The sequence below is a fragment of the Clarias gariepinus genome, chromosome 4, assembly GCF_024256425.1.
Source record: "Clarias gariepinus isolate MV-2021 ecotype Netherlands chromosome 4, CGAR_prim_01v2, whole genome shotgun sequence".
Taxonomy (NCBI): Eukaryota; Metazoa; Chordata; class Actinopteri; order Siluriformes; family Clariidae; genus Clarias; species Clarias gariepinus.
In genome coordinates this window covers 15,783,636-15,800,179 of record NC_071103.1, presented here as the reverse complement: position 1 = coordinate 15,800,179, position 16,544 = coordinate 15,783,636, and the positions used below count along the sequence as shown (strand labels likewise).

At 35.3% G+C, this 16,544-nt stretch overlaps 1 protein-coding gene across 3 annotated transcripts; it reads left to right on the top strand.

Annotated features, from left to right (window-relative positions):
- Positions 1-733: 733 nt before the first annotated feature.
- On the top strand, positions 734-15,793 carry abcb5 (ATP-binding cassette, sub-family B (MDR/TAP), member 5). Of its 3 annotated transcripts, none has more exons than XM_053494132.1 (29): positions 734-820; positions 3,611-3,678; positions 3,816-3,930; positions 4,020-4,080; positions 4,215-4,365; positions 4,843-4,918; positions 5,039-5,230; positions 5,364-5,535; positions 5,745-5,869; positions 5,974-6,151; positions 6,743-6,856; positions 6,987-7,097; positions 7,185-7,310; positions 7,411-7,614; positions 7,861-8,031; positions 8,162-8,323; positions 8,442-8,660; positions 8,867-9,016; positions 9,184-9,288; positions 9,411-9,488; positions 9,625-9,708; positions 10,697-10,900; positions 11,102-11,202; positions 11,829-11,969; positions 12,057-12,213; positions 12,368-12,565; positions 12,738-12,944; positions 14,038-14,184; positions 14,893-15,793. In XM_053494132.1, exons 2-29 carry the CDS (start codon positions 3,636-3,638, stop codon positions 15,088-15,090), a joined length of 3,990 nt encoding a protein of 1,329 aa, XP_053350107.1. In that variant the 5' UTR covers positions 734-820; positions 3,611-3,635; the 3' UTR covers positions 15,091-15,793. The 3 variants fall into 3 exon arrangements, with proteins under 3 accessions (XP_053350107.1, XP_053350108.1, XP_053350109.1); XM_053494133.1 differs by having other exon boundaries at positions 779-820; positions 3,615-3,678; XM_053494134.1 differs by lacking the exons at positions 734-820; positions 3,611-3,678; positions 3,816-3,930; ... (5 more) ...; positions 5,745-5,869; positions 5,974-6,151 and adding an exon at positions 6,152-6,207.
- The last annotated feature ends 751 nt before the right edge of the window (positions 15,794-16,544 follow it).

Sequence of the window (16,544 nt, the reverse complement as noted above, 5' to 3'; positions counted from 1 at the left end):
GAGGTCATGTAAGTTTGTACAGATAGTACCTTTGTCCCATAGCTGACTGCCAAATTGCTATTTGTTTCTGTAATTAGAATACCCAAAGCAAACAGATACTGAATACTAAACTAACATACCCATACTGGCAACATACCTGATAATGTATTATAAATTTGATACATAAAATACATTAAAATCAACTATAAATATTCTATATAATGCACCACAGATGGGTTAATAACAATATTAATAACATAATATATGATCCCTGCTCCCCTGAATACAGGATAAAAATAATACGGTATAAAGTATGAATAAGTGAGTTACAGAGTAGCAGAACACAGTGAAGATTATCATCTATAAGTGAAGGAAATATGGCACTTTTTACATCCACTGTAATCTAATTGTGGACCATTAATAATTTCCTTTATATATATTTGCATATAATCATTTTCTAATAATGATCCTCTTTTCTATAGTTTTGCACATTATTTCTGTTTAAGAAAAAAAAATGTTAATTAAATATATGAGTAATAAGTACATAACAGTGATTAGTATGTTTATTATTTATGTAATTATACAATGTAGGCAAACCTGTTAGTCATTTACGTCCCTAATAGGTATTCCAAGCAGAATTAATAATAATAATAAAAAAAAAACTGTAGCAAAATTAAAAACTATTCTACTGCATTTTTCAACCCATGACATCTGACACAGTCCTGTGGGTGTGTCCCCAGGGTGGTGACGTACTGGATAATATAAATAATTTCTTCAAGGCGTCTCACAAAACATTCCTGACCAAAATAATGTTCATTGACTTGTGTGATCACACAGCAGGGTAAGTGTATTCACATTTTTGTTTCCTTTATGACAATATACATACAAAATTATTTCTATTACTACAACTTGGAGTACTAATAGTAATAAGTTAGCTGATAACTGTGATGGTCTTGTGTGCTGTGCTGAACCACATTTGCATATTTTTATTTTATTTTTGCAGCTCAGTTTGCTCTTTTATTTGTAGCTAATTACTAATAGATCTATTTAATATCTTTAGATTAAAAAGCAAATAAAGTTAAAATTTGAAGTGGAATGAGTATTGAACAATTAGTATACTGCTATTTATACTGTTATGTATACTGTTATGGCGTATACCGTTAACAATCATTGACCAGGTGGGGTGACGTTGCCCAAGATTATTTTCCGAGTTATTTGTTGTCATTCAACAGATTTGCCTAGGACTAGCATATACATTTTGTTATATTATATAGTCTGAACAGAATATATTTTAAACTGTAATCAGTTGTGTTGTAACATTTGCTGATGTCATTTTTAACCTTCCTTAAGAGAGACACTCTTTGTGTTGCTCCTTTAGGTTTGAAAATCTGGAATTTCCTGATTTTGTTGAACAAACATCCCCTTCTTAAAATTCCCTATTGCAAAATTCTAAGAATTTCAAATGACGATAAAATTTTTAATTCCGGTTTACTTGTCTAGTTTTTGTTCTGTCTGATGGTTTTACCATATAATTATTTTAGTATTTAATAATCCTAAACACTAAACACTAAATATGTTAATTATTCCACATAAATGTTTACTTGATTACGTCAAATGTCAGGGATGGGATTAACGTATTACAGTAGCAATGTAGTACTGTAAAATAGTACTTTTTTCAGTAACTAGTAATGCAAATCTCTTTTTATTACTATTTTCTGGTGTACTGAAGGGGGGTTTGCCCAGGGTGCCATACATGCTAGACTAAGTGGTAAGAGGACTCTTCAGGCAAGTGGAAGTGTTAGTGAGGCTTCTACTGGTTGTCTATACCTCCTGAGAGGAGTTTTAATGCCTTGAAGATGCTTAAATTATGGAATATGGGTTAAATTGTCAATTAGTTAAAGGCTGAAGAATGTGGTAAACACTGTTGTTTTTTTTATTAATTTATTTATTTATTACTACAAACTGTGTTATACTGTGCATGTCTATTCTCAGGCATGTTTATTTCATGACTATTCTATTTTTTATTAAGTTCTTCCCAAAATGATTTCTGAACAGCAAAACTCTGTAGACCAAGAAAGCAAAATATTATGTAATAGATAACTTTTCCGACAAAGAAAGCTTCTGGTTTTTGCTTATAGCATTTGCATTTGAAAAAAGAAACAGGTGCGACAACGTCCTCAAAAGGCATGTTTCTGGGTCTGCAGGATGTTCAGTAAAACATTGAAGTAAAATATTGAATTTGTTTCATTAATTACTGTTTACTGCTTTTATAATAATTTTTAATGTAACTTTTAAATTAGAAGACATCCCTTTTTTGCAGTATTTATTTGCATGTGCCTAAGTCTCTTGCACAGTACTGTATGTCATGTGCATCAGGAGAAACTGGACAGACTGGACCTTGCATCCAATTGAAGGCTCAAAAAGACCTTTGAAACCATTGTTTCTGATTTAGTCCCCCCCTATCCTGACTCCATGGCCATGCTCTGGTCAAATGTTTTGGTATCCCTCTAAAGTTGCTCTGCATCACTACTGCCTCCTTCCATGTACATTCTCGCGTATATCCAAACATGTTTTAAAAAAATAATGCATCTCTTCTTTTTTTTTTTTTTTTTTTACAAAGGGCAGAACATTTAAAAATAACTCAATAGTAACACAAACCCTAGCTAGTGACTAATAATATTACTTTTTCAAAAAAATAGTAATAAGTAATAGTATATTACTTTCCCTGAAATGGAGCTGGTAATAGTTACTTATTACTTTTAAACGTAACTAGTTGTACTTAAATACATCTCTGGATGCGCTGGGACACATAATCAGTAATGTTTCCTGAGATCATCGGGTGTTTCGGGTCTCACAACATCAAACACCCTCTCTCAGGTAACCCAGTCGGGGTTGATCAAGCCCCAACTTGTGCCCCAGCAGCGCTGGCCCACTTTGCAGACCTCATGATCCAAATCCACCTCGAGGCTTTTTCTGCGGCTTCTGTGATGGACTTGATGGCTCTTCTCTTTGCAGCTCCTATGATTCTATTCCATGGCAAAATCTTGTGCTCATTTGCCTCTTCCATGCGGCCCTCCTACAGGACTGTCAGTCTCAACAGAAGAACTTGCTTGGATGATGCAAATGTTAAAACTATATCGGGTCTCAATGAGGTTGATGTTATAAATTCCGGGAACTTGAGCTGCCTGCCCAGGTCAACCCGCAGCTCCCAGTCTGATGTCGATGAGAGTAGGCTGGATGATTTTTGCTGTGCTTGTACAGCAGTGCATTTATGAGCCGATTTTCATTAGTGTATAAGCTTGAATTAACATGTTGGACTTTCCGATCTCTACATTTTTTTCATTTATTTTTATATCTTGATGTTATACCATGTTGTACACTCTGTGCAACTACTGCAACTTTACCTAAACCAAAAATACCACAAAAGCCAGACAAGAGAGATAAATTATCAGATTATTCCAACTTGATTATAGATTATACTAAGCTTGAATAGCTAAGAGTGCTTTAAATATATTTCCTATCTTAATTGCTTCACAACAGATCAGGAATGAATATTAATGACTAAATACATCCGTTTAATATGAAAGATAGAAGTTTATACTTTTTGAACAATGCTGTTATCTTTTTCAAGGAAGGTATAAATACCACATGCAACTATGAGAGAAGAACAGAATGCCGAACCCCAACCAGACCAACCAGGTATGTTTGTTCCACTCCCAGTTTTCATAACCACTGCATGAATCACTATTTATGTAAAGTCAGCTTCTACAAATACATCAGATAAAGGTGCAATTAAACTAACTGGTAAACAACATATAAAAAAATGATCTTTTCAGAGGTGATTCCTGTTGGCCATCATAACTTGGCCTTCACACAAGATGAAAAACCCCAGAATGAGAACCCAGAGAATACTTCAGTGGAGGAACCCAAATCAAAATCAAAGACCAAGAAGTAAATAAAATAAAAAATTATGAAATAATAAAAAAAATATTTTATTATTTGATTTATAACTTTAATTTATTATTACCTTGATATTAAAGCAAGAAGAAAAAGTCTGATAAGCCAAAGGAACCAATAAAAACAGTTGGCCTTTTTCAGTTGGTAAGGAAATCTTAAGCTTATCTTCTTTTGGAATTGCAAACCACAAATACACAAATTACTGAATTCTATTAAATGTAACATTCTGCCTATATATTACTTACTGCCTATATGTGTGTGTTTTTGTTTCTCTTTAGTTTCGTTATGCCACCTGTGGAGATGTCTTCCTGATGCTGATTGCTCTTCTGTGTGCTGCTATTCATGGTGCTGCATTGCCCATAATGGTTATTGTGTTTGGAGAGATGACTGACAGCTTTGTAAAAAGCGGACAACAGGCCAACTTTACAGGTACATGTATATATGATGCACATCATACTCTGATTGGCAAGATGGATAATCATCAGGGCCATGTTAGTTTACATGTTAGTCTGAAAGCACTTAGAAATGAACAGTTATATGATGAAATTTATAGTCACCTGCTCTTAACCCATTTAAACATCAATTGGAGATTTTGGAATAGTATGTTATAAAGTGCTAGCTCTCTCCATCACTCTCATAAAAACATACAGTAAGCTGAAATAGTAATCTTTAAGCAAAGTCTCCAGAATAATTCCAGAGACTTCTATCTATGCCAAATACTGACAGTGATCTGGTATCTTATGGTGGCCCAATACATTACTAAAATACTTTATGTTGCCTTTGTTCTGTTGATTTTTTTTTTTGTCAGTTAAGAACTGTAAGATATCATACTCCTAAACTTATACCAGTACTCTACTTTATGCAGTCATCATGGGAGTTACTCATCCTGTTCATGACATTTTACAGGAAATTTAAACATTACAATGAATACTTCAGGCTGCATTCTTATACCAGGAGTTGACATTGAAGCATCAATGACAAGGTCAGTTGCATTATTCTTTTCTTGATAAAACATTAATTTCTTAAACCTGATTTCGGCCACAAATTTCTTTTTTCCTAAAGGTGTTAATGTACACAACTTTTCTTTGTAAATCACACACAGATATGCTTATTACTTTGTTGGGATTGGGGCCGCGGTTTTCCTTGTTGCAACATGCCAAGTCACACTATTCGTACTGACGGCCACTAGACAGACCAAGCGGATCAGAGACAAGTACTTCCATGCGATCCTCCATCAGCAGATGGCATGGTTCGACACACATCCTATTGGAGAACTCAACACTCGACTCACAGAGTAAGCTATCTGGTTGGATCAACCATTACAATTTTTTCTTCTTTTTTTTTTACAATTTACATTTATTGTTTGTCACAGCTGAATGCAATATAACTCTCTCTCATCAATATTCTCTTTTTGACTGTAAAAACAGTGACATAAGCACAATCAATGATGGCCTGGGAGACAAGATCTGTATATTTGTGCAGTTCTTCTGCAGATTTATTGCAGGCATAATTATTGGATTTATTTACGGTTGGAAGTTGACCCTGGTAATTTTGGCAGTGAGTCCACTTCTGGCAGGATCAGCTGGTGTATGGTCTAAAGTACGTATAGAATCATAGAACATTTGTCTTAAAAAAAAATCGATATAATTCAATTTCTTTAAAAATTGGAGTGCTAATATTATATTATAATATTAATATAAAATTATAGTAAGTTCTATGTTTTAATAATCATGGGAATGTGTTCCAGTTTCATGAAAATAATGGCAGTATATAATTAATATATATCATTACAATTTCTGTCCACAAAGATTCTTGCAAACCTAACAAGTAAAGAGCTGACAGCCTATGCTAAAGCAGGAGCTGTGGCTGAGGAGATACTTGTGGCCATTAGGACAGTTGTTGCATTTAATGGCCAAAAGAAAGCTCTACAAAAGTAAGAACGTCTTTTCTTCAGTGTTCAAATGACAGTGTAGTTTAAATCTGAAAAAAAAAAAAACATTTTTATAATATAAATTAAACATGTTTTATTTATTTTAGGTACGAAACTAACTTAATAGATGCAAAAAACTTTGGAGTGAAGAAATCTATTACCACAAATCTGTCACTAGGGATAACACAGTTCTTCATATTAGGAACATATGCTCTCGCCTTTTGGTATGGCACAAAGCTGGCAGTGGATGAACCAGACAACTATACAATTGGAAGAGTCCTCACTGTGAGTCATGTCACTGAGAACATATGACAGCATGTACCAGCTGTTTCTGATTTAAAGTAATTGCTTTTAATAACTTTAAAAAATATATATTTAAATGTATGTTTAATATTTCATTTGGCCACCGTTGGTTATTGTGCACATTGTGGTAACCAGTTCATAAGTGAAAATGATTCCACATGGTCCTAGGACCACTCTTCCTTAATGGAATATACAGTATGGGTGCCATGAGAGGAATTAAAAAAATACATTCATGGGATAACACTGCCTTCAGAGGCTTGTAAAGTGGGCATTATACTGTGCATGGTGGTTAAATCGCTTCATATGCTTCATACGTCTCATATGTGTTCTTCTTAATAAACTTTCACTAGTAACATAGCTAGTATTTCTATGACAAAAATTGTATATAATACTTAACTTACAGTTCAGTTTAACCCTATTTCAGTAATTATAAATATAGTCTTTTCTTTTTACTTTATTAGGCCAATAATTTGACCCTTATAAAGCAACACATTGCTTTGGCCAGGCAATGTTGTAATATTTATGTTGCTGGCATGTTATTGGCGGTTTTAAAAACCTTTTTTTTTTCTGTAGGTATTCTTTTCAGTGATGATTGGGGCATTCTCTCTGGGTCAGGGTGCTCCCAACTTGGAGAGTGTTGCTAAAGCCCGTGGTGCTGCATACGCCATCTACAATACGATTGATATGGTAAGTACTTGTAGTTTTTTCCTTGAAACATTTTATTAATTAGTTTGAATATTATTGTAAGCATAAATAATGATTGTGTATCAGCATTCAACAATATGATACTTGCTTAATTCTTACTATGCCATCATAGCCTCGTCCCATTGACAGCAGTTCAAAGGAAGGCTACAAACCCGACAGTGTGAAAGGGGACATTGAATTCAAAAACATTCATTTCAGTTACCCATCCAGAAAGGATGTCAAGGTAATTAATGTTCAAATTTAATAGCTTTCTTATTTGAAGAAGGAGTACTTATATTGTCCCTTACATTTATATTCTGTCCTGACATAGATCCTTCAGGGTATGAGCCTAAAAGTAACACATGGAAAGACAGTTGCTCTGGTCGGGGCCAGCGGTTGTGGGAAGAGCACCACAATTCAACTGCTGCAACGGTTTTATGATCCAGATCAAGGAGAGGTGAGTATGCTAAATTTAGGGTGCTACTGACAAAAGAAAATATTTGGGAAATTGGTCTGTAGTCGGTTGTTTGTTTGATTACTTGCTCTGATGTTTGCAGGTGACCCTAGATGGTCGAGATATCCGTTCTCTAAATGTGCGATGGCTGAGAGAAAACATGGGCATTGTGAGCCAGGAGCCTATACTCTTTGGCACAACTATTGCCGAGAACATTCGCTTTGGCCGTGAGGATGCCACTGATGAAGACATAGAACGGGCTGTAAAAGAGGCCAATGCATATGAATTCATCTCCAAACTACCCGAGGTAAAAGTTTATTACGACCTCTAAATAAATTACAAAAGGTGTTTTATAAGAAGTAAAACCGTGGTACTTATGTGTTATGTACTACCAATTAAATATTATTTGCGAGACCTTTAGGTTGTATTTTATGTCTTAGAAACAGAACAGGTAGCTACAATGTATAATACTACTAAGGCCACAAGATAACAAATAATTTTTCACATTTCATTTGAAGACCACATAAATGTTTGACTTGCTTTTCTGAGGCAGAAGTTAAACACAATGGTGGGAGAGCGTGGGGCTCAGCTGAGTGGTGGGCAGAAGCAAAGGATCGCCATTGCTCGTGCTTTAGTCAAAAACCCCAAAATCCTCTTGTTGGATGAAGCAACATCAGCCCTGGACACACAAAGTGAAGCTATTGTTCAGGCTGCTTTAGATAAGGTAAGCAAGACACATAACCTCCCAAAGCACCACACACCATTTAGATAAAGATTTATGCCATTCCTTATTGATAGGTCATTGCAATTTTTGATTCCTGGTGTACAATTTAGCAGCTTTTGTTGCTTCCCAGGCAAGAGCTGGCCGAACCACCATAGTGATTGCTCACCGGCTATCAACGATCCGTACTGCTGATATAATTGCTGGCTTCAAAGATGGTCAGGTGGTGGAGCATGGGACTCATAAGGAGCTCATGAGCAAGAAGGGAGTCTATTACTCTCTTGTCACACAACAGGTACTCTTGCAGCTACCCATCAGTAGTCTAATTAGACAGTTGCAGATGTGGAATCAGTTAAAATAAAAACAAAATGTGTTCTATATTCTAACATTTCGCATTTATCTATGGTATATAGTCACAGGGAAGTCCAGATGATGATGATGATTATGATGATGATGATGAAGAAAATGATGAGGGAGAAACATTTGAGTTCTCTGACAGTTCTGATGACCTGACGGAAGTCACAATTGAAACAGGTGAACTTGAGAGAAATTCAATAAGACGAAGCATGACTCTTCAAAGGAGATCATCAAAAAGGAATTCAAAGAAGTCCAAATCTAAGAAAGAAAAGAAGGTACAATGTATGCAACAATAGTCTCAATAAATCACAATAGGAATGAGCATTTAAATGGTACAACAAAGAGATATCTCTTAAGTATTAATGTTAAGTATTGTTATTCAAATATCCATTAATGAATAAATGAATACACGTAATGACTTTACATACAAGATAACTGTCAACTGCTGTTTTATTGTTAAATCTATTCATCTCTTCATCAGGAAAAAGAAAAGGTTACAGATGTCCCTTTCAGCAGGATTCTGGCTCTGAACAAACCTGAGTGGGCCTACCTGACAGTGGGTGTACTGGCCAGCTTTGTGGGAGGAGCTGTCTACCCTTGTGTCGCTATCCTCTTTGCCAAAATCATTGGTGTGAGTAGCTGTCTTTCCTTGTGTTTGCTACTTGTCAAACAGGTTTGTTCTTTGTGTGCATGTGACTTATGCATAGTGAGTAGACTGGTCCAAGGACACATTTTTCACTTATTATAGCTTTGGTTGCAAGGATTTTATTAATTTATTATGGATTTTTAAATGTGTAGGTATTTGCTGAAACTGACCCTGAAGTAAAGCGACAGAAGACTCTGATGTTCTCTCTTTTGTTCCTCCTCCTTGGAGGCGTGTCATTTGTCACTTATTTACTTCAGGTACACTTGAATAAATACAATCACTCTTGTAAGCAATTTATTATTTGAATTGCTATTATTTAATCGCTATATATTTTATTGTTCTGCATTTTAAATACTGAGTTACTGGGATATAATTTCAGGGCATAATGTATGGCAAGTCTGGGGAAATTTTAACTATGAGGCTGAGGAGTCAGTTATTTAAAGCCGTATTGAGACAGGTAAGACAACACTTCAGTGCATATAGTATTACTAAAAGACCAAATAATATGATTGATCTTTGCAATACTCTAATTTAATGAGGAGGCTACATCCTGTACCTTGCTAACATTTTGATACTACCTGCCTTTTTTGTAGGAGATTGGTTGGTTTGATGACCACAACAATGCAGTGGGAGTGCTAACCACTAAATTAGCAACAGATGCATCAATGGTTAAAGGGGTAAGTGACTTACCACCTTAAGGACTCATGATAAAGTTTTTAGAACCCTTTAGTCCTCACATATTGTTCAGTTATAATAGCACTTATACACCAGTTAGTCCTGACTGAGTAATCTGATAGGATGAGAGGTATTCCACGAGTGGTGATAATAGTGGTGATAACAGGACCGAGATGTTTAACTATATGCATCACTGTGCAACACAGGTGATCTAACAATTGTTAATTACACTAACTGTAGGTCGCCAGTATAGGTCAGTACGGTCTGCAGTACTCACATTTAAAACCAGTCACGGAAGCACTTTTAACAGGAAAACATATCTGGTGTCTTTATGTTGTTGTAAAAAACATTTGTCATCTGAGTTATTCTCTACTCTCTAACTCCTTATTAAGGGCAATACTTGGTGTGGAACAAGTGATTTAACACCCTACCTCACTAGCTTTCCATTTAAGACTATTTGGCATTCAAGCCAGGTAGTTAGCTGATATTCTGAAATGGAATAAGTGGAAATCTAAACTAAATCTTATGTTTATTCTCCTCCTGGCTACATAGTACCAGTAAGAATTTAAAACTACTTTCACCCCTGTTAACTGCACTAATCACAGTAAGTTAGTTCTGCCGGTCATATAAGAATATTTGTTGGTGGGGCAAAATAACCTGCAAACTAATAAATTATAAACTGTTCATAATAAATGGTGTATGTAGAACTATAGTATAAAAGCAATATTGTGTAATTAACACAATACTATGAATAAATGAGTAACTGGACAATCTTGGCAGATGGGTAACAATGTTATGAAGTGACGATTATAAGGAGGTTCTGGAATTTTAGCAGCTAAACATTGGTACAGTTTTACAAGCATTTATTTTCTGTACTAGAAAATTGTAATATAATTCATCAAGGGCAGCTAATAAGTTTTATTATATCATATCAGTGTTAAAGGTCAAAATGTGCACACTCTCACTCTCCTTCTCTCCCATTTGTTTTAGGCATCGGGATCTAGACTGGGCTTGATTGCCAATAGTATCTGTTCCCTAACCATTGCTGTGATCATAGCCTTTATTTTCTGCTGGCAACTTACCCTTCTCATTCTTGCCTGTGTGCCATTCCTCATTGGATCCAATTTCATCCAGATGAGAGCTCTGGGAGGTCATGCGTCCAAAGATCAGCATGCACTTGAGATGTCTGGCAAGGTATTATTATTACTTTCTATGTATTTTGTATTATCTTTATTTGGACATCATATCATGAATGCAAGCATTTTTACTTACAAACACATGCAATTAATCATAAAATAAAGGATAATGTTTTGATTAGGGAGGTTTTTTTATTGGTCTGTAAAATATGACCCTGTAATTTAACTACCATTTTAACCTTATGCTTATGTTTCACAGATATCCACAGAAGCTGTAGAAAACTTCAAGACTGTGGTTGCATTGACAAAAGAAGATGTCTTCCTCCACAAGTTTACTGAAAGCCTCAGTAAACCATATCGGTACATCTTAGATACAGTATAGTACATTTCTTGCATTTATTTATGGATCAAATGAATAAAATACATTTCATTTCTTTTATATATACTGTACAATCAGATGACAAGTTAAAGAAAAAACAAGTAAAAATTCTCTTAAAAGGTATAGCTGTTTGCCCACCACAAGCTACCAGAACAGCTTAATTGAGCATTTACAAGGACACAAATCTATATAACTGTACTACAGGGTTTAACACAATGCTTCTCAATTATGTTGATGATGAGAAGAACCAAAATAGGCCAACATGCTTGTCCAAAATCTGTCATGGGTTTTGTTATTAGTTTGAAATCCAATGTCTGTAAACATCATAGTATATGTGTTGAATACTTTTTAAACACCATCAATCAATTCAGTGAGCCTTTATGCACAGTGGTTTTGGGACATCCTGAAGAAGATTGTCCAAAAAAGAAAACAGTCTGAACCATTACAGTACTTCCCTCTTGGGGAACCAATGGACCCAAACCATGCCAGCAAAATGTCACTTCTTCCAAAACACAGACCTCCAAGCCACATAGGTTTAAGCTGTCAATTCTGTATTTGATAAACATTTATTCAATGTCTAATTTCACAAATTAACATTTTTTTTTAGGTCTGCTCTATGTAAAGCCCCCACCTATGGACTCACCTTTGCTATTTCTCAAGCAATTCCTTACTTGGTTAATGCTGCAATTTTCCGTTTTGGAGCCTGGTTGATTGCACATTGCTACACTGAATTTGAGAATGTTTTCCTGTAAGTAATTCTGAAAAATGTATCATGCTAGCTAGACTTTGGGTACTTCAGTCCTCACTAGAACACTAATTTTCTTTTTTTTATCAGGGTTTTTTCTGTTATTGTATTTGCCGCCATGAGTGTCGGCCAGTCCTCGTCATTCGCCCCAGATTTTGCCAAAGCTAAAGCTGCAACTGGGAGAATCTTAGACTTACTTGCAAAGGTACCTGAGATTGACATCTACAACGAGGCAGGGGAAAGACCAGTAAGTGATATATCTTCACCTTGGCTTTTGAACCTACAACTGGAAGCCAAACCCTATCGTACCCCATACTATATTACTTATTTGGAGCATTCACAGCCCAAAGCTGCTCCTGTATATTCTTAATATATATCATGATTTCCCGCTCTCCTTTCAGGCAAGCTTTAAGGGAGACATAGAGTTCTGTGATGTGCACTTTTCATACCCAACACGTCCAAACATGAAGATTCTGCAAGGCCTAAACGTATCAGTGGCTCAAGGACAGACACTGGCACTGGTGGGAGGCAGTGGCTGTGGGAAAAGTACCTCAGTTCAACTGCTGGAGCGCTTCTACAGCACTTCCAGTGGGCATGTGGTACGTTAGGATTATAGAACTACTTTTGTTATTTTTGTCACAGAATTACTTTGTGATATCAGCTATGCATACGTCTGCTTTATGTAATACATATGACAATTTTTGCCAAAAAGAAAAACAATGCTTTAAACTAATTGCTACATTGATTACTTTTTTTTTTATTATTGCACAGCTAATGGATGGGGTGGATACGAAGAAATTGAATCTTGCTTGGCTGCGCTCTCAGCTGGGTCTGGTCTCTCAGGAACCTACCCTGTTTGATTGCACTATAACTGAAAACATCCAGTATGGAGACAACAGCCGTGTTGTCAGCCAGGAAGAAGTTGAGGAGGCTGCTAAGAATGCTAATATCCATAACTTTATTCTTGACCTGCCAGAGGTAAATTTTGATTTAAAGTGCATGATTTATTTACATTTTGTTTTTACAAAAATCCTTAACTCATAAAAATGTAACTGTAGATCTAACTTGAAAAAAATGCATTAAAGATTTAATTGCCACCATATTAATCTAATTAGCATGCAGTATAAATTGCATAGAAAAAAGATGTTAAACTGGGCCAAACATGGACTGCTATCAAATTTCATTCTGCTTGTATAAATTTTCAAAAACTATTATTACTATACTTTACAATAATAACAAAGAATCGCCTTAAAGGACAAATAGATTTCTATAACATTATTATAATAACAGCATTACATGTACACATTGTACACTGTTTATCTAGTTAAAAGTCAAGTTGGAAAATCTTTAGAATGTATTCTTCTAATATATCCCAAGAGTGAAGATTCTAGTCAAGTGAGGGAAAAAAAGTCAGCATTGCATTATTTCTCTTTGTAGACACACAAACCATCATAATCTAGCCCATAGTTGCCCACTGTTATGTAGCTTTGTTAGTGAAATGTTTGATATTGCTACTTTCTGCCATTGCAGTTAATTCACTGAAAGGTCACCATTTTTTAAGCACTCAGTATTAATTACAACCAGAGATAAGGTGAAGATCAAAAGAAACATTCCAAGCATCATAAAACGGCTTTCATAATTATAATAGGCAATGGCATGCGTAGTTTGACATTATGGCTAAAAAAAAAGAAGATTATTTTAATGTTTAACACCTAAACAATCAAACCTATATGTGCTTGTTGAACATGCCACAGATTTAGTTAGGATTTAGTCCCCACTTGATAGCATAATAACCTCCAATCTTAGAGCTTTTTTACTAGATTTTGGAAAATAGTTATGGGGAATTGACATAGGGACGTTGTCATGCTTGAGCAGGTTCCATCGTACGGAGATCTTAATGTTATAACATACAAAGACATTGTAGACAATTATGTGCTTTTAACTTTGTAGGAAAAAAATGTTTGTGGTAGTATGGTACTCATTAACTTTTGGCAGTTTATTTTTCGGTTTTACTTTTAGACAGTTTTATATTTGATTATATTCATGACCTGCATATTGCACATCATTTTAGAAATACAACACACGGGTGGGAGATAAAGGCACTCAGTTGTCTGGCGGCCAGAAACAGAGGATAGCAATTGCTCGGGCTTTGGTCCGACGACCTAAAGTGCTGCTACTGGATGAAGCCACTTCAGCCTTGGACACAGAGAGTGAAAAGGTTAGTAAGAGGCTCCTTGCTGTCTTTGCCATACTGTCTATTCGATGGTTTAAACATAAAGCAAAGTTTGAATAGAAAACTAAGACCAACCAAACAAGATGGCATTTGGTGAGACGGAAGCCTAATCAAGAACCATAAAACAACTACACATGCATATTACACAGAACAAACAAAAGTCAAAAGTGTATTACATAAGTGCTACATAACTGGTCCAGTGAAAGCTGATTGAGGTGACAAAACCATCCAGGCTTCCAAAGGATAGCAAACACAAATAAACATACCACATACAGTAATGGATAAATGTTAGTACCCCCATTTTAATTCTGTGTTTTTGTGTCAAAACATACAGTAATAAAGATTGTCATGATAGCAGTTCTGACTATTTATGACCTCAAATGAACGACCTCAGTAGAACTTATAGAATCACTATGCTATTTTTATTTAATTAAAATGCTAACGCAACCCCCAAAAAACAAAACAACAAACAAAAAAATAATATTTTTAAAGTTCAAGTATTCAAATGCTATTTAAAAATTTTCATTTTGAACATTCTGCCCCAACAGCCTAATATTTTTGTAGCTATTCCTTCATTATACTGTTGTTCTCCATAATGGTATTGTAGATAATTTGAAAGGTTTTATTGGTGTCTACAGCTTCTGGATGAGAACTGTTTTCTTTAAACTATTTTGTCTCTTTGCTGTGGTTTAGATTGTGCAGAAAGCTCTAGATGATGCTCGTCAGGGTCGCACGTGCATCGTCATCGCTCACCGATTAACCACTATCCAGAATGCTGACATCATAGCAGTCATTCAGAATGGCAAGGTGGTTGAGCAAGGCACACACAGCCAGCTACTTGCCACACAAGGAGCATACCATGCCCTTGTAAATGCCCAAGTCTCCCACTAACTGTTCTTGTATTTTTTAAGAATCTGCGTGACATGCAACATCATATTTAGCAAAATCATATGTGCACGCCTATGTCTAGAGTATTACTTATTACTGCTATAATAAAATGTAATTATTTCCTATGCCTGACAAAAAATCAGTACAGTACTGAGGGTATATGACTTAAGATTACAAATATAACATTTTTGTAGAACTATATATGTGTACAGAAATTATAGCTCAGGGTATGGTCCTGATGTAATCAGTATAAACAAAATATATTTGGTTTACAAGTATTTGTTTTTATATATATTGATTGAAAATTTGAAGAATGTTACATAAATTAAGGTGCTTATAGTACCTTATTTCCAACATACATTAATCACACTAAACTACATAAACTACATAGCTGATAGTTTGTGGACACCTTACCATTATATACAGTATATACATCTCCTCCATCTCCTGTTGCCACAATGTTGAAGGCACACATTAGTCTATGCTGTGGTATTAAGATTTCCATTTACTGAATCTTAGGAGTCTATCTTAAACAAGTTCCTGTGCACAAAACATGCTTTGCTATACTGTACTGTTCATGATAACTATTTATTCTGTACCCATCTATGTATATGAGGTTGTTTGTAAATTAATTGGGACTTTTTATGAAAATTTGTAAATGTTTTGTAAGTATGATTGTACCAAACATAAATAATATTTTATAGCAGATCAGAGGTTTGCTGGCTTTTTACTAATTTTTCCTGAACTAAAAAGTAAAAAACAACATTTTCCAAAAGCACAACCTCATTTCCCAAAACGCAAACACATTTCGCAAATAAACAAAAAATAAACATTTCCCATACTTGTGTAAGATTGGACAGAACCCAATTTGAGTTAGACATAGACTGAACAACATAATTGCTGTAGTGAACTTCCATGGTTGCGTGGCTTATCATTATCATGAAGTGCATGGATCCTTCCTCCCACCATATTTTTTTATTTCATGAAAACCAAAGGGCTTATTGAGTGATCTTACATTAAGCTTTCTTCTTCAAGGACCTTAGTCCAATTCCGAGTTACAGATTTTGGAGTGTTTACACAATTAAAATGAATGCTTACACTTTTCTTTGTCTTTCGGCTGTTCCCTTTCAGGGGTCAGCACAGCAAATCATCTGCCTTCATTTAACATTATTTATTGCATCCTCTTCCCTCACACCAACTAACTTCATGTCCTCTCCCACTTAATCCATAAATCTGCGCTTTGGTCTTCCTCTAGACCTCCTGCCTGGCAGTTCTAACTTCAGCGTCCTTTTACCGATATATTCACCATCTCTCCTCTAAACATGTCCAAAATGTCCAAAATGTATGCTTACACAATAGCATCAAACCCTTAACTTTTGTAACCATGCCTTAAACAAAGGCACCAAGAGTTTAAACACATTTTATTCTTTGCATTTTGTTTGCACACTTTTTTCTAC

What these genes read in the sequence shown, in the direction of transcription:
- abcb5 (XM_053494132.1), top strand. Translation starts at nt 3,636, where the DNA reads ATGAGAGAAGAACAGAATGCCGAACCCCAACCAGACCAACCAG. An exon ending in ACAACAGGCCAACTTTACAG is followed by an intron (nt 4,366 to 4,842) that starts GTACATGTATAT and finishes GACATTTTACAG; the next exon opens with GAAATTTAAACATTACAATG. An exon ending in TCTACAATACGATTGATATG is followed by an intron (nt 6,857 to 6,986) that starts GTAAGTACTTGT and finishes ATGCCATCATAG; the next exon opens with CCTCGTCCCATTGACAGCAG.